This window comes from Lepidochelys kempii, chromosome 1 (assembly GCF_965140265.1).
Source record: "Lepidochelys kempii isolate rLepKem1 chromosome 1, rLepKem1.hap2, whole genome shotgun sequence".
Lineage (NCBI taxonomy): Eukaryota > Metazoa > Chordata > Testudines > Cheloniidae > Lepidochelys > Lepidochelys kempii.
Genome location: NC_133256.1, coordinates 347,886,043 through 347,911,032, shown reverse-complemented (window position 1 = coordinate 347,911,032; position 24,990 = coordinate 347,886,043). Strand labels below are relative to the sequence as shown.

Below are 24,990 nucleotides of genomic sequence, written 5' to 3'. Positions count from 1 at the left end.
TCTGGCTCATCTGGGGAATTACCTCGGACGCCCCTTCCCGTGGTTACTCAGCCCGTCAACCCCCTTGGTCATGCCCTGGCCTCTCGCGCTGGGAGCAGCCGCGCTTCCCTCTCCCTGAGCCCCCCCGACCACCTCACGTTAACGTTCTGCCCCTGCCGGGTGTCATCGCAGGCTGCTCCAGACGGCCCCCACCGCCCCCAGGGGCTCTCCCTCATGTCTCACCCCAGCACTGACTGGGGGGGGAACCCGGCCCACCCTCTGTCCCGGATGCCAGTCCAAGGACCTCAACCCAGCAGCTGTGGGGTATTCCTCTCCCAGCCCTTCCTGCTCCTCCCCTGTGTAAACACCCCCAAGCCCAGGCTGCTCCGGCTCCAGCACCCCCCACCCCACCCCACCCCCGGGCTGCTCCGGCTCCAGCCCCTGCCCATGGTTGCTTTACACCAAAGATAACAAAATATTCAGGTTAGTCTCACTCACAAAGGACCACTCACTTACACCCAGCTCAATTTGCACCTTAGATCTCACACCAAAGACAACACTTGTAGACATTTCTCTAGTAAACTAGGATTTATTAACCAGGAAAAAGAAATAAGAGCATTATTTACAAAGTTAAAACAAGTAACCATACACACAAAAACGTGTTGCAGTCTTAGGATTCACATGGTGCCAGAGCTGATGAAATATGCCAGCTCGATGTGTCCATTAGGGCTAACCCAGGTTAGTCCTGCGGATCTCTTGCTTGTGTTTAGGAATCTTTGCCCCTGAGAATCTAAACAGGATAAAAGGACCATAATTCCTTCTGCTCCGAGATTTTTATCCCCATCTCCCTAGAGTCTGGACGAGTGCTTCTACATGCTTGATTTAGTTCTAAACGGGAGCACAGGGTCCAGCCCAAGAGGTGAATCTAGCTGAACCGCTTTGTAATAGCATCCATAAAATAATTCAATTGAACATATCTGGGGGGAGGGGACCACCAAAGAAGTCCAACACAGGAGCATTTAATTTCAGAAAGGGGAACTACACAAAAATGAGGAAGCTAGTTAAACAGAAATGAAATGTACAGTCCTAAAACCTATGCATGTAACCTATCATTTAAACCAGCTTCTGTACCAGATGACTGGAGGATAGCCAATGTGACACCAATTTCTAAAAAATCTCCAGAGGTGATCCTGGCAATTACAATCCAGTAAGCCTCACTTCACTACCAGGCAAAGTGATTGAAACTATAATGAGGAACAGAATTGTCAGACACAGATGAACACAATTTCATAGAATCATAGCACTGGAAGGGACCTCGAGAGGTCTTCTAGTTCAGTGCCCTGCACTCAAGGCAGGACTAAGTATTATCTAGACCATCACCGACAGGGGATTGTCTAACCTACTCTTTGACAGAGATTCCACAACCTCCCTGTGACGGGATGGGAGTCACCACTGTGGCGCCTCCTGCTGGCTGTGATGGGAATTAGCTCTACTCCCAGGGCCCCCTCCTCTGGTGGTGCCTTGTTGCCATCACTTTTGTTCCAGGACCCACGCCACTCCCAGAACCGTAGAGTCCTCTTCAGTGACACTGCTGTTAGGGGGCTTATTCCTTCACCCACTTACTTCCCTGGTCTTTCTCGCATGAACAGAGAGCAACAATACCCGAAGTCCAAAGGTGCAAACAATTCGATGTTTATTGGGGTGAACTTCCAGCAAGCATGATTCCAGTTTCCTTCCTTAGTATCCTCCTTCCCAGCTCTGACACCACAGAGCCTTACACCTGTGTCCCTGATCCCATTCCTACCCTTAGCCAAACATGATTCCATCTTCCTTACTCCCATTCCCTGTTCCCATCTCCCCCTTTAGCAAAACATGATTCCAATTTTCTTACCCCCATTCCCTGTTCCCATCTCACACACCCACATGCCCACCCCCACCCACACCCCAGTCACTTCCTCATTGACTACAGATTATATAGTAAAACTTGAGTTCTGCTTAGCTATACCTTAACCAATCATTTTCCTGAAATTTAACTAACCAATCCTAACATATTGTAACATGATTATGTAACCAATTATATCCCACCACCTCAATTAGTTTACACCCAGCAAAATTAATTATACAGCAGACAGGAACAATCACAGAACCAGACAGAGATTATACAGACAAACAACAGCAAAGTGGGAACTATAATGACAAAACAATGCAGAAGTGAGGATTTCACATCCCAGCTATTGATAAGTGAGTTCTTGCCAGACAGGATGCTATCAAACTAAGTTTCCTTTTACATTTTCTAGGCACTTCCCTTTCTCTGGAGGTGATAGGAATACAATCCTGTCCTGATAGTGCCTAACAGCCCAATAGCACCTTATTTCAATGTGACTAGTTTGGAATGTGAGGATGTGACCGTTCGCTTCCCAGCTTATGGCTGCCTCTGCTGCTTAGCCAAAGGCCTGAGCCTAAGCACAGGGCCACAAACTGTCACAGTAAGAGAAGGCCCTTACACTGGCAGACAGTGGTTTTGATTCTTTCTTTTATACCTCTATCTCTAGCCAAGTGATAAGAATACACCTAAATTCTTAGAGTATAGGCCTTTACAGACAGGCCTGAATATCTATATCCTAACAACTGCCCTCTGGCCGTGCCACACTCTGTATTCTCCCCCCTCCAGGGGACCCACAGTCTCTGTTCAAAAAGAAAAGGAGGACTTGTGGCACCTTAGAGACTAACCAATTTATTAGAGCATAAGCTTTCGTGAGCTACAGCTCACTTCCTCAGTTCCTCAGTTCCTCACTTCCTCTGTTCAGCCACTCCTCCAGTGGCAACTTCAGTCCATTGTCCCAGGGCCACTTCCCATGTAGCTGCAGCACCCTTTCTGCCCATACCTCAGGTCCTCAGCCTGCAGGTTGTAGCAACCAGCCCAGAGCTCTCCCTAGCTCCCCCAGCCCCTGCTTGCAGCACTGCTCTATCCCAGGTGCTGGCACTCCTTCTTCCTGCTCAGAGCCTGGTCTTCTCCCCACAAACTCCATTCGGCTACTGAACTCTGCTACGCCGTGCAGCCCTTCTTATATGCGCCTGCCAGGTCATGATTGCCTGCTTCTCTCAGCCCCTTTCTAATTGGCTGCCTACAGCTCACTCTCCGTAGGGCTGCTTTTAACCCCATTTCTGCCAGTGGCAGGCAGCCACGCCATCACACTCCCTAGGCACTTTATTCCAGTGCATAACCACCCTGACAGTCAGGAAGTTTTTCCTAATGTCCAACCTAAAACACCCTTGCTGCAATTTAAGTCCATTGATTCTTACCCTATCCTCAGAGGTTAACAAGAATAATTTTTCTCCCTCCTCCTTGTAACAATCTTTATAACCGTTTTCAAGTATATAAATGACCCCTCCCAGTCTTCTCTTCTCCAGCCTAAACCCAGATTTTTCAATCTTTCCTCATAAGTCATCTTTTATAGACCTTGAATCATTTTTGTTGCTCTCCTCTGGACTTTCTCCAGTTTGTCCACATCTTTCCTGAAATGTGGTGCCCAGAGCTGGACGCAATGCTCCAGCTGAAGCTGTATCAGCGTGGAATAGAGCAGAAAAATTACTTCTTGTGTCTTGCTTACGACGCTCCTGCTAATACATCCTATTTGTTGGGGAAGAGTCAACATGGGTTTTGTCAAGGGAAATCATGCCTCACCAACCTATTACAATTCTCGGAGGAGGTCAACAAATATATGGACAAGGCTGATCCAGGGGAAGTAGTGTACTTGCACTTTCAGAAAGCCTTTGACAAGGTCCCTCAACACAGGCTCATAAGCAAAGTAAGCTGTTATGAGATAAGAAGGAAGGTCCTCTCATGGATCAATAACCGATTAAAAGACAGGAAACAAAGGGTAGGAATAAATGGTCAGTTTTTAGAATGGAGAGAGGTGAGTAGTGGTGTTCCCCAAGGGTCAGTACTGGGACCAGGACTGTTCAATATTTTCATAAATAATCTGGAAAAGGGGGTAAACAGTGATGTGGCAAAATTTGCAGATGATACAAAATTGCATCCACAGAGTCCATAAGAACGGCCACAGTGGGTCAGACCAAAGGTCAATCTAGCCCATTGTCCTGTCTTCCAACATTGGCCAATGGCAGGTGCCCCAGAGGGAATGAACAGAACAGGGAATCCTCAGGTGATCCATCCCCTGTCACCCATTTCCAGCTTCCGGCAAACAGAGGCCAGGGACACCATCCCTACCCATCCTGGCTAATAGTCATTGATGGACCTGTCCTCCATGAACGTCTCTAGTTCTTTTTTGGCCTTCACAACAAAGAGTTCCACAGGTTGACTGTGCATCGTGGGAAGAAATACTTCCATTTCTTTGTTTGAAACCTGCTGCCTATTCATTTCATTTGGTGACCGATAGTTCTTGGGTTATGAGGAATAAATAACACTTCCTTATTTACTTTCTCCACACCAGTCATCATTGCATAGACCTCACTCATATCCCCCCTTAGTCGTCTCTTTTCCAAGATGAGCAGTCCCAGTCTTATTAATCTCTCCTAACATGAAAGCCGTTCCATGCCCCTAATCATTTTTGTTGTCCTTTTCTAAACCTTTTCCAATTCCAATTTATCTGTTTCGAGATGGGGCAACCACATCTGCATGCAGGATGCACAGCAGGGGGAGGGGTGTAACAGGCCTCGATTGTCTCAATTAAATGTCCGGAGACAGAATATTTACCTTCTGCCGACCCTCAGAATCTCCCCATTACATTTCTCTCCTGCCTTCTGACTAGAGTGGGCCCCGTTCCCACTGATACTAAGGTTATGGCTACAGTGCAGTCGCAGGTGTGTCTAGCTCAGGTAGGCATCCCCGTGCGAGCTTTAATCTAACTAGTGGGACTAAAACGAGCAGTGAAGCCGCAGTGGCACAGACCCGGATGTGGGCTAGAAACACAAGTACGTACCTGGGGGGCCAGACGGGCTTGCAGGTCCTGCACCGCCAAGCGTCACTGCTGTTTTTAGCTGTGATATCTAGGTTACGCTAGTGCCGGAAGGGCAGCCCATGCTACGGTCCCACCTCTCACTCCAGGGTAGGCACACCCTGCGGCCATTTCACAGCACCCTGGCCGTGCGAAGGGGCCTTTCCATTTACACTCGCTTTACGCTGCCAGCATGCTGGGAACTAGCCTTTGTGTAAATGAGAGTCAGGCCCTTCCTGTCTCCTTGGATAAATGGCCCCCATTGAAGTCAGTGCGAGACTCTCTCTCCACACACACATATACGTATCCCAGGACATAAATGACCCCAGTGGGCAGCCAGATGATTTCCAATGTTTGAGGGGGTTTAAGCGCACCCTGAAGATTCAATTTTCTAGATGTCAGCTCCTTAAAAGTTACATTTCTATTTAGGTTAACCCCCATACCTTACATTATTGGTCCATACTGCATTTGCAACCTTAGCTCCAGATTCACCAAGTTCTTACATGGGAAATCCCTTTGTTTTGTGGGCTCTGTTTTGTGACATCATGATGTACATTTTGGCTTGGAATAACACGCATCAAATATTCCAGTTAATAGCTAGCTTCAGCCCTAAAGGTGAACTGCACAACAAAATAGTCACTTCTAAATACTCTCACTTAGCAGCTCTGGTGCTGGAGGAGCATTCAAACAGGGAAACACATTTTGAACAAATGTTTTGTACATTGTTATTTCCCCCCTGAGAAATTCTCCTGACATTACAAAGAGGGGAGCTTTCTGTGACATAACAAATACCACGGGCTGCATCTATTGCAATGAGTCATGGGGTTTTGCAGTGTTGCTTTCTAGGACACAAGAAGTACTAAGAGGATTTCACAAAGGTTAGATTCAACCCATTCATACTGGTCCCATGCATGGGAGAGTGAGGACGTCAGACACTGAAATCCAGGCTTAGTTCTTTGTTGCCGCTTAGCAATTTGCTTTTAACCAGAAAGAAACCCTGTCACTCTGTAATCACTGCCCCATGATTGTAGCATGTAGTGGAAATTCATTCAGCCCAAATGGAGTCTCATTTTTCCCTTTCAACTAGAATTTCAAGTTCTTTCAACTAGAATTTGTAGGGAAAAAAATTTCTATTCTAGAGCGAGCAATCTCTCTGAACCCCAATTATCATCTCCTTCACTATGACCTTGGTTATTGCTACAAGATACAGTTGTGGAGGGCCAAATCCAGCAGAAGAGAAGAAATATTGGCAGCAGCTATTGAGGCCTTCAAAAAGGCTGTGCAGAAAGATCCAGCCTCTGTGTTTTCAAGGCTGGCTTTAGCTGACATGTATGGAGAAAACACACCTCACTACCGAGAAGAGATTTATCTCAATCTCCTGAGTGAAATGCCCAGCCTCAGCAAGAGGTGTTAGCGGGCAGTCTGCCGTCACTGGGGAAATTTCCTCTTGTACCAGCAGAAGTCAGTGTGGGAGGCAGCTGAGATGTATAAAGCAGGTTTCGCCATTCCAGACAACTACCCGGAGAGGCAACTACTGAAAAGGAAGTTGGAAAAGGTGGCAGAAATATTCCAGCAGAACTCCCAAACCACTGAGGCTGAGACCATACGTGACTTCGTTCACGAGACTGAAAGTCGTTCTCTTGAATAAAGGAGGAAGTCCACTCATGGCAACAATAGAGCAGGAGACTGGAGATGTGGAGAACATGGGGGATCCTTTCCCTTCCCTGGGCACCCCAAGACCTCCTTCTGAAGTGAGTCACTTTCCCCACCTGTGTAACAATGACATTCGTGTTGCAAATGATTCAGACCATGGCACATGCTGCTGCTGCTGCTGCTAATTATTATTAGCTACCTGTCTTGTGGTCACACCTAGGAGCCCAGACATGGACCAGGACCCCATTGTGTCTGGCCCCAAAGAGTCTACAGTCTGCAACAAGAGACAACAGGAGGGAACCAGCAGACGGACAGGGGAGCACAGGGAGACAATACTGGTCAGCGAAATGGACAGTGGCCTCAGCCCACCAGCTATCCAGCCATTGTCAAGTGTTTTGTAAGTATCACCGCAGAGGAGAGTTTAGCTTCTGATACTGAGCAGCTGTTTCTCCTCAGAGGGGACGGTGTGACCATCCTTGTCTCTACGCAAACCTACCCTCCAGCTCTGCGGCCTTCCAACATCCACGCAGAAAATAGGTGTGGAGATTCTTCTAACAGCGTTGAGTTTTTGCATTTGCATAGATGAGTGCCTGTAATGGGAATAATTATATAGACACATCTTTGCTTTCCACATCTCACCCTGACCATGACTCACATTTACATGGCACCAGTTTCCCCAGCTTGTTGTGGATCTGATTTATTGTAAATGAAGTAAAAACATAAGTTACAGAGAAAACAGAAATAAATCAGTCTCTTCCTTTGTGTTGGAACATTGCTTCTCCTGTCTCTAGACTGCATCAGGGTGAGCAGCACACACAGGACCCCACGGGCACGTCGAGCTCACAGTAAAGCACCGTGACAGTCACTAACAGAACACGAACTGTCCCACATTGAGGTGTCATTACAGGAGGTTTTGCAACAAATTGATAAACTAAACAGTAATAAGTCACCAGGACGAGATGGCATCACCCAAGAGTTCTGAAGGAACTCAAATGTGACATTGCAGAACTACTAACTGTCGTCTGTAACCAATCATTTAAATCGGCTTCTTCACCAAATGACTGGAAGACAGCTAATGTGAGGCCATTTTTTTTAAAAGGCTCCAGAAGTGACTCTGGCAATTACAGGCCAGTAAACCTGACTTCAGTACTGTTACAAATTACACCTGGTAGGACACACACACAAATGCTACGAATTACACCTGGTAGGACACGCACACAAATGCTGCAAATTATACCTGATAGGACACGCACAGTTCGAATCTAGGCTGAGGCACATAAACAAAGTCCACAACTGCAGAGTTCCCAAAAGACACTAAGTTTATTACGCTCGAGCGTGGTGCCCCCCGCTAGCCAGGAGGGGACCCTGAGTACAGATTATACAAAGGTTATATACTTTTTAGCAAAGCATGTTGCCTTCGTGCATCGGAAACCTTAGCCAATAAACAAACCCTTGTCTTATCTACCACCTATCCCTGCTTGGTGCATTCCTCGTGCTATACCAGTATGTTAATTACACAGCATGGTCCTAAAGCCATGCATCAGTAACCTTTTTTATCAGGATGGGAGGCCTCACATCAAGTCCAAGAGACAGAGAGTTAGAGACTGACAAAAACCAGATACTGGGAGTCAAGGCAGGCTGGAGACAAGGAGGAGGATTTTCACAGGGATTCAGTATCTAACGATCACTCCTCCTGGTGTATGATGTGCTGGCATTTAAACAATGGTGGGCCCCAAACCAAAATGGAGTCACATGTGCTAACTTTTCCTTAACAGTACCAGGAAAACTGGTTGAAACTAACTATAGGAAAGAACAGAATTATCAGCCACATTGATGAACAGGATTTGCTGGGAAAGTGTCAACATGTATTTAGATTTTCAGAAAGCCTTTGGCAAGGTCCCTCACCAAAGGCTCTTAAGCAAAGTAAGCGGTCATGGGATAAGAAGGAAGGTCTTCTCGCAAAGAGATCTCACAAAACTGGGTGAGTGGGCAACAAAATGGCAGATGAAATTCAATGTTGATAAATGAAAAGTAATGCACATTGGAAAACATAATCCCAACTATACATAGAAAATGATGGGGTCTAAATTAGCTGTTACCACTCAAGAAAGATCTTGGAGTCATTGTGGAGAGTTCTCTGAAAACATCCACACAATGTGCAGCGACAGTCAAAAAACCAAACAGAATGTTGGGAATCATTAGGAGAAGGATAGATAAGAAGACACAAAATATCTTATTGCCTCTCTTTAAATCCATGGTACGCCCACCTCTTGAATACTGCATGCAGATGTGGTTCCCCCATCTCAAAAAAGATATATTGGAATTGGAAAAGTTTCAGAAAAGGGCAACAAAAATGACTAGGGGTATGGAACGGTTTCCATATGGGGAGGGATTAATAAGACTGGGATTTTTCAGCTTGGGGGTCACCAAATGAAATGAATAGGCAGCAGGTTTAAAACAAACAAAAGGAAATATTTCTTCACCCAACACACAGTCAACCTGTGGAACTCTTTGTTGTGAAGGCCAAGACTATAACAGGGTTCAATAAAGAACTAGATCAGTTCCTGGAGGATAGGACCATCAATGGCTATTAGCCAGGATGGGCAGGGATGGTGTCCCTAGCCCCTGTTTGCCAGAAACTGGGAATGGGCGACAGGGGATGGATCACTTGATGATTCCCTGTTCTGCTCATTCCCTCTCAAGCACCTGGCAGTGGCCGCTGTGCGAAGACAGGAGACTGGGCTAGATGGACCATTGGTCTGACTCAGTATGGCCGTTCTTATGTACTTAAGAGCCAAGGCTGAAGTTTCACAAGTGCCAGAGCGGTGTCAGTGAGAAGTAAATGAGAATCAGGCCTTGTGACACTTTACTACGTTTTCCGTCTGTTGCTAAGGGCTTGTCTACACACAAACACGGAGCTGCTTTCGCTCCATTGGTACAGCCCTCCAGGGTGGCTGCCACTGTTAGGCCACTTGTCCCCGCCATGGTTGAGGTCACCTGTGCTAGACGCTTAGCAGGCTGCTGGGATTGGCTCCCAGAACTGGATGGGTGTATTTCTGATATCCCTCGGCAGAGGTGCCGACTTCCTGAGTTCCCCAGGGGGCGGGCTCAACCCCTTCCCCGCCCCAGGCCCCACGCCCACTCCAGCCCTTCCCCAAGCCCCCACTCCTACCCCACCTCTTCCTGCCTCCGCTCCTCCCCCTCGCCCCAGCACCTCCTGCATGAGGTTACTATTAGATCAGCGTCTCCAGGTCCTGTCCCCCTGAGCTGGTCTCTTCCCACCCACTGCCCCACGGCCCTTTGCCCTACTCAGGCAGTGGGAGAGAGTCGGGGCTTCTCTATTGGGTTTAGGTGTTTCTATGGTGCCTTATCATCGAGATCTCTTCTTTCAGGGACCCAAAGGCTTTTCTCCCCTGTCTCTGCAGTACAGACGCTGGAGGTGGACAGATCGCTCCCTGTATCACTACAAAGCTTGGAACACCGGGGAACCAAACAATGATCATGGTGTCGAGTACTGTACTGAGCTGCTGAATTACAGGGGTAAGCAGATGGTTCAAACACACATGCACCAACAAAGCAGCCAAGACAGGACCCTAGCCACACCCTCCAGCTCTCTCTGTGGAGATGGCCCCCTGTCCTGTCAGCCTGCCTGTCTCCCTCAGCTCACACTGCCACTCCCTCTCCTCTCAACTCACCTGGTAACTCCTCCCCCACGCATCCCAGTTTGAGGTTCAGCTCCAGTCAAAGGCAGGCCATACAGTACATTTGGCCCCAGACAATCAGTTAAACGGAAAGACCCAAGCAGAGCTATTGTCCACTAGATGATGTGCAGGCAGGGTATGGGTTCTTCAGTTGGTGCCTTTGGCACCCTGATTCTGGAGGCAGCCGGGGGGCTATTTTGGCCCCGGGGCAATTTAGAGCAGCCTCAGGACTGCTTTGACAGCGGCAGTAACAACCTGGACGGCCAGAGCACAGGAGCTTCCGCCACATCCCAGCCTGTCCCCTATGCTGGGGAGGCCAGGGTTGGGCAAAGGCAGATGTCTCTCTTCTGGGTTCCCCTATGCAAGAGGAATCCCCAGCTGGCCATTTAAGCCAGCTTTCTGCTGTCCATGTTGCTGGAGTGGCGTGGGGGGTGGAGCGGGGCTGTAGGTCTCATCCCATTCACTGACAATAGGACAGAGAGCTGGGTGAACAGGGAAAGCTCACTCGCTAATTCATGAATTAGCCCCATTCTTCATGGGGCTCTGCTAGTCACACAGATTCGCCCAGCCTCAGATGCTCACGAGTCTGAGTGTTCTATTCCCAGCCCTGCCACTGATCTCCTGGGTGACCTTGGGCAAGTCACTTCCCCACTGTGGGCCTCACTTTCCCCTCCCACCTCTTGTCTCCTTAGACTGTGCACTCTCCGGAGCAGGGATTGTCTGTTAGTATGTGCATGCATAGCACCTAGCACCAAGAGGCCCCGTCGTGCTCTCATCAGACATATTCCAACACAATAGAAGAGGGTTGTGACGGGTTGAATCACAGAAAACCCCTTGGGGCTGCCAACTGATGTGCCAAGACTACTTCTGCCCCTGTTTTCCCTGGCAGCTTGGGACTTCAGTGCCCTGCCTGGTTTGAGCCAGACATGCTTACCTGCTGCAAACACAGGCCCAGGTCTGAACCATGTCCCCCAACAGCTGCAGGCTTAACTGAAAACAGCTTAAGAAGTGTTCCTGTCTCTAACACTCAGATGCCCAGCTCCCAATGGGGTCCAAACCCCAAATAAATCTGTTTTACCTTGTATAAAGCTTATACAGGATAAACTCATAGATTCTTCGCCCTCTATAACACTGTTAGAGAGATATGCACAGCTGTTTCTCCCCCTCACCCCCCCCCAACCAAGTATTAATACATAATCTGGGTTAATTAATCAGTAAAAAGTGATTTCATTAAATACAAAAAGTAGGGTTTAAGTGGTTCCAAGTAGTAACAGACAGAACAAAGTGAATTACCAAGCAAAATAAAATAAAGCACACAAGTCTAAACCTAATACAGTAAGAAAGTGATTACAGAGGAAACCTCACGCTCAGAGATGTTTCAGTAAGCTTCTTTTGCAGACTAGGCTCCTTCTAGTCTGGGTCCAGCAATCACTCACACCCCTATGGTTACGGTCCTTTGTTCCAGTTTCTTTCAGGTATCCCTTGGGGTGGAGAGGCTATCTCTTGAGCCAGCTGACGACAAAATGGAGAGGTCTCCTAGGGGTTTAAATAGACTCTTGTGGGCGGACACCCCTCCCTCTCTCTATGTAGAATACAGCTACAAACAGGAGTTTTAGGTCACATGGGCAAGTCACATGTCCATGCATGACTCAGAACTTACAGGTAGCAGCTATTGTTCACATGCTACCTTGAACGTCCTCAGGTAGACTTCTTATGTGGATTGGAGTCTTCCAAGATCCATTGTCTGTTAAGTGTTTCTTGATTGGGCACTTAACTTGCAAATTCCTTTCTAACGAAGCTGACCAAATGCCTTACTAAAGCTACTTAAAATCAAACAAGTACACAGCCAATATTCATAACTTTGAGTACAAAAATGATACATGCATACAGATATATTCAGTAGACCATAACCTTTGCAGAGATATGTTACCTAAAATATATTCCAGTTATGTCCTATTTACTTTCATAAGCAGATTTCCATAAAGCATTATGGGGTGCAATGTCACAAGGGTCTTCCACTATCACTCTTACACAGCATCTCTCATGGAATGATGGAGCCTGTCCCTGTCTGAGACACATGGGCCTTCATCTCCAGCCTCCTCATCCTTGCAGCCTCATGCACAGGAGCTGGGGTCTTCTCTCAGCAGTGTGCAATGAGGAGAGACATCACTATAAGGGCAGGAATGGCCCCACTCGCCCTTCCATTGCCCCAGTGATTGGTTTTGCCTTCTACATTTTAAGAACTGGAATGATAAAGACTGTCATACGAAAAATGGCTACGTTTGCAAGTATCGACCCTAACGAGGAGAGTCGCTCGCCTGCGCCTGAAGGGGGAGCTCAGCGCCTCGGATGCAAAAGAACTGGGCTCCTTGGGCATGATCAGACAAGGTCCCAGACTTTCCGATGCCTTTGCTGCATCAAGGGACAGTCCTCTCCCTCCCTGAGAGACCAGATCTCACTTCCCCAGCTGCAAACTCTCTTCTCCGAAGTGTGTCTGTTCTAGTTACACTCCTGCCCCTTCCCCTCAGTGGCTGCAGCCCACAACAAGAATAAACTCTCCTGAGCATGCAGTTCTGTGTGTGTCTCCTCTGTCCCAATCCTGGCCCTGCATAGAGGCATCCATCCAGCCCCCTCTGACTGTGTTCTGAACTGCCCAGATCTCAGTGGAGGAGAGGAAGGGGACCCTCAGAGGGAGGCAGGATGGGCCTGGCCTTTTGGATAAGGGACAGGACTTGGTCTCCCTCTAGATATCTGCAATAACCAGAGTTTCTTCTCTCTTCTGACCCACCCATCTCCTCCTGATCTCATCTCCACTCAGACACACAAAGCAGGGACGTTTCTAGCGGTTGTGTAAACATCAGGCCCCACCAGAGCTGGAAGCATTTGCCACAGTACTAAGCAGGCTGAGGTCCCTGAATACCACCCCTTGGACCTTTTTCCAACTGGTCAGTGTTGGACAGTGACTGGGTTATGTTACTATTCCTGGGGGAATTCTGCACCACTGTGTGTGCAGAAAACATGCCCCTGCCCCCCACACTAAGCCCTTCCACACTTGGATCCTGCTGGGCTGAGCCTGCCTGCCCACACCTGGTGTGCCCGGTGCAGAGGGGCAGGGCCCTGGGAGTTTCGGGGGAGGTCCAGCCCTTGCGCTGTATCAGGGTCCAGAGCAACCTCACTGCCGAGTCCTGTCCTGGGGGGTCGGGGGGTGCTGCAGCGTGATCTCCCACTTCCGTGCAGCCAGTGGCCTGTGCTCCCCACTGCCACACTGGAGCATCCACATTTACTTATTAACAAATAAAATTTGCAGAATTTTAAAATACTGTGCACAGAATTTTTATTTTTTTGGTGCAGAATTCCCTCAGGAGTAGTTAACACCTTTGGCCCATCTAAATTAATACAACAGGCCCTGACCTGAGTGGCACCTCTAGGCGTGGCCTACCACAATGTAACTTCAGCCTTCTGCATGGTGGAGTCAGCAGCACCCACACAGGTTCAATATCTAGGGGTTCCTCCTAACACTGCCACAAAGAACTGGCTCGAGCCCCCCCACCGCAGTAATCTGGGAAAACTTAACACCGCCCCGGGTGCCTCCAAGAGACAATACGTCCCCACTCACAGGCACTGACTCTGTGTTTTACAAAAGAGAACTGCTATTGAAAGGGAAAGGGAACCCAGCATTAGTTTGGGAAAACATCACAACCACATTCAAACACATGTGATCATAAGCCAAGCCAACCCCACAGCACACTTTTGTTAGGTGGGTTCATTTTCGTATGTTTTGTGACTACAGGAATCCATGTTGGTTTCAAAATGGAATTTTATGCCCACGTGAGCTATAGGTCCATTTTCCCGCTCTTTTATTTCTCCTGGAGTTGTAAACAACTTCCAGTCAGAATTGGTTTTCCTAAGGGGTTTCCCAGAAGGGGCTTCCCACCTTTTCTAAGGGGTTTCCCGGGCAAGTGTATAAAAAGCTGCCCCGAACATGGCCTCAGGGCTGTCCAACTGAGTGGCAGCTAGGGACGGTCACGGGTCGTGGGTCTTACCTGCAGACATCTATCCATCCTAGGGATTTTCCTCCAACAGCTTCCTCACCTCTAAAGAGAAGAGAGGAGAAGAAACAGCACTTACCTTTCTCATCGTCCATCGCTGTGCTCCTGAGCGTACCATTTGTTCTGTTTTCCTGTGGCCCCGAAGGAACATCAAGGGACTCCTTGGAGCTCCTCTCCAAAGCCTTGCCGTTAGCCAGAGGATTGAGGTCCCAAGCACCTGTGGCGCTTTGATCTGTGAAGATGGTTTTTATATCTGTATTGTAGGGTTGAGTTTGGGGGTAATCACTGTATTGTGCAATTTTGCTCTTTATTCCCCTTCTTATTTCTCCCACTCTTTGTTATAAACCCTTCAATACACTTTATTTGATTTTACCTTTACTGATTGACTCCTCATTATTTAGGGTGGGAGGGGTCCTCTTTGCAGGAGAAGGGATCCTTCCAGATGACAGACGCTGGACAGGGAGGCCGAACCTAGGGAGACTGAAAGCATAAGGATCTCTTTTCTTATCACACACACACACACACACTCCTCCTTTGCCTTTCAGTCCTTTTCCCCTTTAACACAGGGCAGTGTCTTTTGCCTCAGTTTCCCAGCTGCTGGTGGGAAAGTCCGAGGAATGAATGTCCCATTAGCACATCGCTCCCCTCTCCCTCCACTGCACCCCACTCACAGTTGGCTGTCCTTGGTCAGCAAAGACCCAGAGCTCAGAGGGGCCTTCATGTGGGTTCGCCTCCCACCCCCACCCAGGACGTGCATCGAGCACAACGGACCCTGCTGCCACCCTTCCCTCTGCCACCATCGGTCACCCCGGCGCTGCTGCTGCTTCTCTGCCGCCACCCGCTGCTCTCTGCGATGCCACGTTCTCAGGTCCCACCACTGAACCCAGCGCTCGGTGGGTAGCGGGAAACCTCACTGCTCAGGCGCTCTCTTTCCCTGCACCACTGTCCTTCACCAGGTCGATGGCTCGGCAGCTAGAGCTCATCATCAGCGATTTCAGCCCTAGTGACCCCTTAACAGAACAGCTCTCAATTGCGTCAAGTAGCTCTGTCTTTACACCAGGCCTTCTCACAACAAAATTTGTGGTGGCCACCATGCATCCACCAACTCTTGCTGGTGGCTGCTCTGACAATTCTTCCCAAAAGACTTAATTAACTTTAGGAAAAACAAACAAATATGCACATGGACACGTCCATGCCATTGTAATTTATCTAAATGTAGGGTTTGTATTTTGCAGACTCAATAATAAAAATAATGTACAGGTGTCTCTATTGTTTACTAGACCCAAATGCAATAGAAACACAAATAAGGTGCTTTGAACGTTCTTATCTTTTTTGTTGTTTCTTTGGCTTTTTTGGTAAAAGGTGGATGTCTGTATGACAGTTTGACCCGGACGTTGCTCCTAGTCTTGTGCTCTGGGCAGGAGCGACTCACCGTGCCAGGGAGCTGCCAAACCCTGTAGTTACAGCAACTGTAGGAAGTTTATGTCCAACCTAAACCTCCCTGGCTGCAATTTAAGCCCATTGCTTCTTGTCCTGTCCTCAGAGGTTAAGAAAAACAATTTTTCTCCCTCCTCCTTGTAACAACCTTTTACGTACTCATGTAAATACAGAAGTCTTTTTCCCCCATCCCATCACTAGATGTTAGAGGAGAGCTCAGTCACTCCCTGCTCACATAGCCACTGGGAGCTGACAACAGGAAGGGGTTCGGAGGGTTAACAGCCCATGGGGAACACGGATCCCTCCCACCAGCTGGACACCCCAGTTTCTCAACCCTGCACAGAAACCAGGCATGAGGGGCAGACGCAGCCCGGCTTCTATGCCACCCAACCCCTGCAACCCTCTGCAGGGCCCCACAGAGCCAGGATCAGCCCCAGCACAGCAGTTGGGGGGGGGGTGTGCGGGGGGGAATGTGTTCACAGGGGCATGCATGTGAGTCGTGCAAGTGTTCGCAGGAGGGGGGTGTGGGGAGGGGGATGTTCAGAGGGGAAGGTGGGTGACATCTCTCCTGCTGCCCCCCCTCCCCGTCCTGGGCACCTGCCAGCTCTTTGTACAGAGATCAGGAAGCTGAAACGCAGAGAAATGAAACCTAAAGGGAGCCTGAGGAATCAGAAAGAGCTGGGCCGGAAACGCAGCAGGCTATGGTGAGGCCCCACCCCCTGCCAGCCTGCCTCACTCTGGGGAGAATGCATTCGGCTGGCAAGGCCTCGGGCTGCTCTGAGAGCCTCGGATGACCGGGGCTGGGGAGCCCACGGGACATGATGGGATTTGTCCCTTTAAGGAGCATTTATGCATCTCCAGCAAGGAGCTCTCAGCTGGGAGCTGGTCAGGGCCCGTTAACCCTCGCAAGCCCAGGCCTCAGGCACCGACACCCCCCAACAAAAAGCAACCGCGGCTTTGCATCCCCTTTAAATAAATTGCTCTAGATGTGGCCCTAGGGTGCTGGCTGTTCCCCCCTCACCCCTCAATGATGGGACAGTCCCCCCTACCGATCGAGGGCAGAGAACCAGGCAAACGATTCCCTGAGTGTGTTGAAATCGGCTTTTTAAGTGTATTGTCTTTATGCTGCTGCTCCCCCTGCTTCCTTCTCCTAGGATCACAAACTCTTTATCGCTGTGTAGTCACTTTCACCCAAGTTGCCTTCCACCTTCAGATTCACAGCCAGCTCCTCCCTATTAGTGAGAAGGAAATGGCAACTAGCCACCGGCCTTCCCCCCTTTACATCCTCCACCTTCTGAAACAAAACAAAATGTATATTTAAAAAACCCTCTGGAAAGACGCTTCTCCCTCTGGGAGAGGAGAAACCAAACATGTGACAGGTGTGAGTCACAGTAATTAATGCACAGCTGGAAAGCGCTCAGACACTGCAATGAGGAGCAGAGCGTAAGAACCGATGTAGGACGGAACAGAAGAGACCCCCACACTGTCCCCACAGCGCAGTGAACCAGGCAGGGGCCCCACGGAGATAGAACGCGATCGTCTCATTGAGGAGCGCACCAGCATGCGGCAGTACAAAGGGAAGAGATGAGGCTGCACAGGGAACCTGGGTAACGATGCAGCCTCTGGCGGGACACAACGGAGAGTATCAGTTCAGGACAAATTGCTTGGAGCAGGGCAGTTACAGCCCAAGGTTGGGTTTCCTTTACTATTAAGGCACACCGAACCAGCCAAACAGATCACATGGTCTCACCCCACTGGCTAACTGTAAGTCACACAAGCAATTCCCTTCGACACTCCGGTTCCCCAGTATCACCACCAGGGCCACTCGTTATGGGGACGACTGGTTATGAAAACCAATACCCCAGTAAAAGAAAAACGGTTCTCCCAAACCTAAAGGACCAAGCCCCAGACCCAGGTCAATATACAAGTCAGATCTTACCCACAAATCACACTGTTGCCAATCCTTTAGAATCTAAAAGTTTACTCATTGAAAGAAAGAAATATAGATGAGAGCTAAAATTGCTTAAATGGAATCAATGACATACAGTGATGGCAAAGTTCTTGGTTCAGGCAAGTCGTAGTGATGGAATAAACGGCAGGTTCAAATCAAGTCTCTGGAGAACATCCCCAGCTGGGATGGGTCATTCAGTCCTTTGTTCAGAGCATCAGTGTAGCAAAGTCTCTCCAAAGGTAAGAAACAGGATTGAAGATAAAATGGAGGTATTTCCAGGGCCTTTTATATCCTCTGCCATGTGGAAGGACACCCCTTTGTTCTTACTGTGGAAAATCACAGCAGCAAGATGGTGTCTGGAGTCACTTGGGCAAGTCACATGTCCCTGCATGACTCAATTCTTTTACAGGGAGAGCAGCCATTGCTCACATGCTACCTTGAACATTCCCAGGAAGACTTCTCATGTGAATTGGAGTCTCCCAAGGTCCACTGTCAGTTAAGTGTTTCTTGACTGGGCACTTATTGAGAATAGTCCCTTCTCAAGAAGCTGACCAAATGCTTCCCTGAGGCTACTTAGAATCAAGCACATTGAGATACAAGTACATAGCCAATGTTCATCACTTCAATCACAACAACGATAGACCCATACAGACAGCATAATCCTACCCAGCCAGCCCTAACCTCTCCATAGACACCTCACACCACAACCTCTGTACAATATTTGCTGCAACTATATAACAGTGGTTGCAACAATGATCTGTACGGTCACAGGTCATGTCAATAACGTCACAACCTGACTATTATTTCCTCACTTTAGAGGGTTTCATTTGTATGTGGGGGAGGCATTTTCAAAAGTGCCCAAGTGACTGAGGAGCAGGGATCACGCTGGCAGCCAATGGGGCCTGGGTGACTAAACCGGGCGGGGGGCCTTTGGAAAGTCGCACCCTGCGCGGATAAAGCTGGGGGAGGTTCAGGGAGAGGCGGAGACCTGGGGGAGCAGGTACAAAGCTCTCACCTTTGGCTAATTGCCCTGCCTCCGTCATCGCCCTCTGCTCCTCGCTGCTCCGTGCCCCAGGCAGGGCCCTGGAAGTGCGTGAGGGCGATACGAACACCCCCCGGTGGTGGGGAAGGGCTGGCCGGGGCCGGGACGCGGGCAACCGGTTCGGGGCAGGGGGCTGTGGAGCTGGTTGGGGGCTAGCAGGGAGCGCCCGCGGCGCGGTGATGGTGAGTGACCCCGTCCGTGCCCTGGGAAGCCCAGGCCAGGATTGTACGTGTGCAAGCGCGTGTGTGCACACACCCCCCCACACACACACAAACACACACACCCATAACTAGTCCCATGTCACCCAGGGAGCTGCAGGTGGCGACTCAGGCTGAGGGGACGCTGAAGCTGACAAGTGGAAGGGAAAGTTAAGTTTCAGTTTCCTTTTCTGCTGCTCACTCCCGCTTTCCGGGGAAATGCAGCTCCCCAGCCAAACCAGTGAGATCCCCAGCTAGCAACCCGCCCTGCATAAGAAGGGCAGCATCGTCCGGGCGGCCACAGTCCAGCCTGCCCGGGCAGAACTCGGGTCTCTCCCAGAACCGGGCACGTCCACACCTTGGGAAGAAACCCGGGGCAGTGAAAGGAGCCGTCACCTCCCCTGGCCGGGCTGGGACTCAGCGGATCGCAATGAGGTAGGAGCATTGGGGTCGCTGGGCGGGGGGGACATTTCCAGCCAGGGCTAAAGTCAGGCAGCTTTCCACCCCCCTCTGCGCATTTCTGGGGCTGTAAATCTCCGGCTTTGAAAGCTCTGGGGCGGGGTCACTCTGGGGTAATTCTGCGTCCTGTTGACTCTCCAGGCTGGTGCCTCTCAGGTCAAGTGCAGGTCACTGTTGGCACCTCGCCCTGCGAGCTCCCCTCGCTCCACCTTCACGGAGAGCTCCCCCTCTGGCCAGCTGTCACTCCGGCTTCGCTCCGCATCAACGGAGGAGTCGGTAAGAGAGTGCCCCCCCAGCCCTGTCCCCCCCTCTCCGTTGTGTTTCAGAGTAGCAGCCGTCTTAGTCTGTATTCACAAAAAGAAAAGGAGGATTTGTGGCACCTTAGAGATGAACCAATTTATTTGAGCATAAGCTTTCCTGAGCTACAGCTCAGGAAACCTGGCTGCTGGGGGGAGAGATTAATTCTGATCCCTGGGGAGCTGGAGCCAAGGGGCAGCCGGGGGGGTGGGATGGGACCAGCCCAGGAACTGCAGAGAGAAAAGGCAGCAGCAGCAGGAGCCCGGAGCTACAGCGCCGGGGAGGCTGCAGGGAGGGGAACCAGCTGCTTGCAAGGGGGGGCGGGGGGCTCTTGTGAACGCTCAGCCTGGAGCTGAGACCACGTCACCCCACTGCCCCCCCAGCACCACCCTGAGCGCAGGGACAGCTGGAGGGAGTGCGGGGGGGGGCGGCTATGTGTCTAGCAAGGCAGAGGGGGAAGTCCTGTGAGTCTAACAAGGCGGGGGGGGGGGGGATTGTTCTATTGTTCAGTGTGGTGCTTGTTCCAGGGTGACCATATTTCAGGTTCCCAAAAAGAGGACACTGCCGAGTGGGGAGGGGGAGGGAATGTGGGGGTGGGAGTACAATTGGTGGGTGCTGAAGGGGATACCTGCAGCAGGGGTACTCACTGGAGGTGGGGGGCAGTGTCGCTCCCTGTCATGGTGGTGGGGATGATTGTAGCATGTAGTGGAAATTCATTCAGCCCAGATGGAGTCTCATTTTCCCCTCTCTTTGCAGCACCCTGCGTCTGAAGGAGAAGCTGCAGGCCCTCCAGTGCCACTTCACCTGGAACTTTGAAATCAGAGACAAGGTAGATGCAGTTCACCTCCTCCAAACTCTGGCTCTCAGGATTGCCCACACTCACTACCAGAACCAGCCCACGCTCCTTGCCATGCAGGCTTATCTCTGCCACCTGCAAGGGCAATATGAAGACGCTCTGCAAAGCCTTAGAGAAGCCGAAGAGATTCTGCAAAGAGATCATCCAGATAACTTCCCCCGGCAGGTCCTGGTCATTTATGCAAACTACGCCTGGATCTATTATCACTTGGCCCACTATGATTTGGTTGAGTTTTATCTGGACAAGGTTAGAAAGATCTGCAGCTCCCTGAAGAGCCGCTCTCCACATGCAGCTCAGATCCCTGAGATACATGCACAGAAAGGCTGGTCTCTCCTGGCAGCAGGCTTCCGCAATGGCATTGAAGCCACAAAGTGTTTCCAAATGGCATTAAGAGAAGATGAAGCAAATGGGGAATTTCTTGCTGGGTTGGCAATTGCGGTCTTTGCATCATGGACTCACTCACACAAGCCTGTACATCGGGAAGCAGCCAAAAAGAAGTTGGTTGCCATTCTCCATGAACAGCAGCAAAACTATGAAGCTAAGGTGTATTTAGCCAAGATCCTTAAGAAGTGTGATAGACAGCAAGCCGAAGCCCTCTTAGAAGATGTTGTTCAGAATAGCCTGGACCCTGAGGTCCTGAGACATGCAGCCAAGTTCTTTCAACCAGAAATCATAGAAAAAGCAATCTCTGTTCTAGAGCAAGCAATCTCTCTGAAGCCCAATTATCATCTCCTTCACTATGACCTTGGCGTCTGCTACAAGAAACAACTGGAGGAGGCCAAGTCAGGCAGAAGAGAAGAAATATTGGCAGCAGCTATTGAGGCCTTCAAAAAGGCTGTGCAGAAAGATCCAGCCTCTGTGTTTTCAAGGCTGGCTTTAGCTGAAATGTATGGAGAAAACACACCTCACTACCAAGAAGAGATTTATCTCAATCTCCTGAGTGAAATGCCCAGCCTCAGCAAGAAGTGTCAGCAGGCAGTCTACCTTCACTGGGGGGATTTCCTCTTCTATAAGCAGAAGTCAGTGTGGGAGGCAGCTAAGATGTACAAAGCAGGTTTCACCATTCCAGACAACAACCTGGAGAGGCAACAACTGAAAAGCAGGTTGGAAGAGGTGTCAGGAGAATTCCAGCAGAGCTCCCAGACCACAGAGGCTGAGGCCATACATTACTTCATTCAAGAGAATGAAAGTCCGTGGTACATGGGGAGATCCACTGGTGGCAACAACAGAGCAGGAGACTGGAGAAGGAGAGAAAATGTGGGATCCTTTCCTTTCCCTTCCGTGGACACACCATGTCACTTTCTTACCGTGGACACACCAGGTCACTTTCTTAAGTGAGTCACTTTCCCCACCTGTGTAACAGTGATATTCATGTTGCAAATGATTCTGGGTTCCCTGAATTGTTCAGACCACAGCACATCCTGCTGCTGTTTCTTATCATTATTATTAGCTACCTTTCTTCTGATAGCACCTAGAAGCCCAGACATGGACCAGGACCCCGTTGCATCTGGCCCCAAAGAGTCTACCATCTGCAACAAGAGACAACAGGAGGGAACCAGCAGACAGACAGGGGAACACAAAGGGACAATACTGGTCAGCAAAATGACAGTGGTCTCAGCCCACCAGCTCCCCAGCCGTTGTCAAGTGTTTTGTAAGTATCACCGCAGAGGACAGTTTAGCTTCTGATACTGAGCAGCTGTTTCTACTCAGAGGGGACAATGCGACCATCCTTGTCTCTAAGCAAACCTACCTTCCAGCTCTGCTGCCTTCTAACGTCCACGCAGCAAATAAGTGTGGAGTTTCTTCTAACAGCGTTGAGTTTTTGTATTTGCATGGCTCAGTGCCGGTAGTGTGCCCATATCATGAGTCCCATCTTTGCTTTCAGCACCTCTCACTGACAATGACTCACATTGACATGGCACCTTCATCCCCGGCTTGTCACTGATCTGCTATGGTTTTATTTCATTTACAATAAAAGTAACTGAGAAAACAGAAATCAGTCAATTACACCATCTTGGAACATTCCTTTCCGTGCCCTTAGATTGCATCGGGGTGAGCAGCACACACAGGACCCCACGGGCGCGTCGAACTCACAGTAAACCACCGTGACAGTCACTAATAGAGCAGGAGCCAAGGCTGGAGTTTCAGAAGCTCACTTGGTGGAAATGAGTGTCCAGATTTACCAAAGAGCTCAGCACACAGCAGCTCCCATTGTTCTCAGCTGGGGTCCAAGACCCCTGCAGTATTCTCAGGGGGGCGGGGGGCGGTGGAATCCTCTATTGTTCTCATTGGGGTGGGGTGAGGTGAGGAAGATTCTCCATGGTTTTCAGTAGACACTGCTAGCCCTTTTGAAAAGCAGCCATAGACACTTAGACAGCTAAGGGGGTACCTTTGAGGTCTGCTGGGCACTCAAGGGATTACCTTAAAGGACCCTAAACTCCCAGGTGGGTGAGATGGACAAAGGGGTGGGACAGGAGTAAAGGCTCCTTACCTGGCACGTTCAAAAGCCCTCCCCGGGGTCCTGTGTGCTCCAACCCCTCAGGCACAGCGACCCCATCAGGTGCAGGTGAACACGCTCACCCCAGCGCTGCCAACTGGCCAGGCGCATCCAAACACCACGGGCCCCTTTGCGCTGCGATGAAGGAATAAGCAGACAGCCAGGGCAGGCTGGGTGTGAGTGAGTGAGAGGGGGGTTGGAACTGGCAGGTTTGCCCTGTCGGGGGATGCTGGAGGGGACGGGGCGTAGATCCACGGGGAGCTTGGGGAAGGGGCAAAACACAGGAAAGCTCTTATCTGGTTGGGGGCTGCTTTGCACGCAGAGCAGGTGCCCTGCTTCCAGCCGCAATCCCTTTCTACAGCAAACCTGGGCAGTCAGCAGGTACCTGCCCCAGGGCTGTCCGGGGTTGTGGGCCCCTCCCAGAAGCTGTTTGTGGATGGATGTATCACCACTCAGAGCTGGAAAGGAGCCGCAGAGACCCAGCTACGGGGGTTCAGGCAGTTTTATGGGGACCAGCGCGGCCATTCTGTGGGCACAGTGGAGAGCTGAGATGGCGTGACGGGGTTGGTGCTACTCACCCCTCGGCAGCACCGTCTTCTGGCTCATCTGGGGAATTACCTCGGACGCCCCTTCCCGTGGTTACTCAGCCCGTCAACCCCCTTGGTCATGCCCTGGCTTCTCGCGCTGGGAGCAGCCGCGCTTCCCTCTCCCTGAGCCCCCCCGACCACCTCACGTTAACGTTCTGCCCCTGCCGGGTGTCATCGCAGGCTGCTCCAGACGGCCCCCACCGCCCCCAGGGGCTCTCCCTCATGTCTCACCCCAGCACTGACTGGGGGGGGAACCCGGCCCACCCTCTGTCCCGGATGCCAGTCCAAGGACCTCAACCCAGCAGCTGTGGGGTATTCCTCTCCCAGCCCTTCCTGCTCCTCCCCTGTGTAAACACCCCCAAGTCCAGGCTGCTCCGGCTCCAGCACCCCCCACCCCACCCCACCCCCGGGCTGCTCCGGCTCCAGCCCCTGCCCATGGTTGCTTTACACCAAAGATAACAAAATATTCAGGTTAGTCTCACTCACAAAGGACCACTCACTTACACCCAGCTCAATTTGCACCTTAGATCTCACACCAAAGACAACACTTGTAGACATTTCTCTAGTAAACTAGGATTTATTAACCAGGAAAAAGAAATAAGAGCATTATTTACAAAGTTAAAACAAGTAACCATACACACAAAAACGTGTTGCAGTCTTAGGATTCACATGGTGCCAGAGCTGATGAAATATGCCAGCTCGATGTGTCCATTAGGGCTAACCCAGGTTAGTCCTGCGGATCTCTTGCTTGTGTTTAGGAATCTTTGCCCCTGAGAATCTAAACAGGATAAAAGGACCATAATTCCTTCTGCTCCGAGATTTTTATCCCCATCTCCCTAGAGTCTGGACGAGTGCTTCTACATGCTTGATTTAGTTCTAAACGGGAGCACAGGGTCCAGCCCAAGAGGTGAATCTAGCTGAACCGCTTTGTAATAGCATCCATAAAATAATTCAATTGAACATATCTGGGGGGAGGGGACCACCAAAGAAGTCCAACACAGGAGCATTTAATTTCAGAAAGGGGAACTACACAAAAATGAGGAAGCTAGTTAAACAGAAATGAAATGTACAGTCCTAAAACCTATGCATGTAACCTATCATTTAAACCAGCTTCTGTACCAGATGACTGGAGGATAGCCAATGTGACACCAATTTCTAAAAAATCTCCAGAGGTGATCCTGGCAATTACAATCCAGTAAGCCTCACTTCACTACCAGGCAAAGTGATTGAAACTATAATGAGGAACAGAATTGTCAGACACAGATGAACACAATTTCATAGAATCATAGCACTGGAAGGGACCTCGAGAGGTCTTCTAGTTCAGTGC

General features: G+C 50.1%; 1 protein-coding gene and 1 long non-coding RNA gene across 4 annotated transcripts; one reads left to right on the top strand and one right to left on the bottom strand.

Annotated features, from left to right (window-relative positions):
• Nucleotides 1–418: 418 nt before the first annotated feature.
• On the bottom strand, nucleotides 419–20,789 carry LOC140905515 (uncharacterized). 3 transcript variants are annotated; one of them, XR_012156875.1, is made up of 5 exons: nucleotides 20,371–20,789; nucleotides 18,744–19,770; nucleotides 14,714–14,811; nucleotides 14,420–14,572; nucleotides 419–7,180 (listed from the first exon to the last, which is right to left on the bottom strand). It is a non-coding gene; the product is annotated as an uncharacterized lncRNA (long non-coding RNA). The 3 variants fall into 3 exon arrangements; XR_012156876.1 differs by lacking the exon at nucleotides 419–7,180 and having other exon boundaries at nucleotides 11,517–14,572; nucleotides 14,714–14,820; XR_012156874.1 differs by lacking the exon at nucleotides 419–7,180 and having other exon boundaries at nucleotides 11,517–14,572.
• On the top strand, nucleotides 19,100–22,583 carry LOC140905510 (interferon-induced protein with tetratricopeptide repeats 5-like). Its single transcript, XM_073328969.1, has 2 exons — nucleotides 19,100–19,402; nucleotides 20,480–22,583. The coding sequence occupies exons 1-2, from the start codon at nucleotides 19,398–19,400 to the stop codon at nucleotides 21,915–21,917; spliced, it is 1,443 nt and encodes a 480-aa protein (XP_073185070.1). The 5' UTR covers nucleotides 19,100–19,397; the 3' UTR covers nucleotides 21,918–22,583.
• The last annotated feature ends 2,407 nt before the right edge of the window (nucleotides 22,584–24,990 follow it).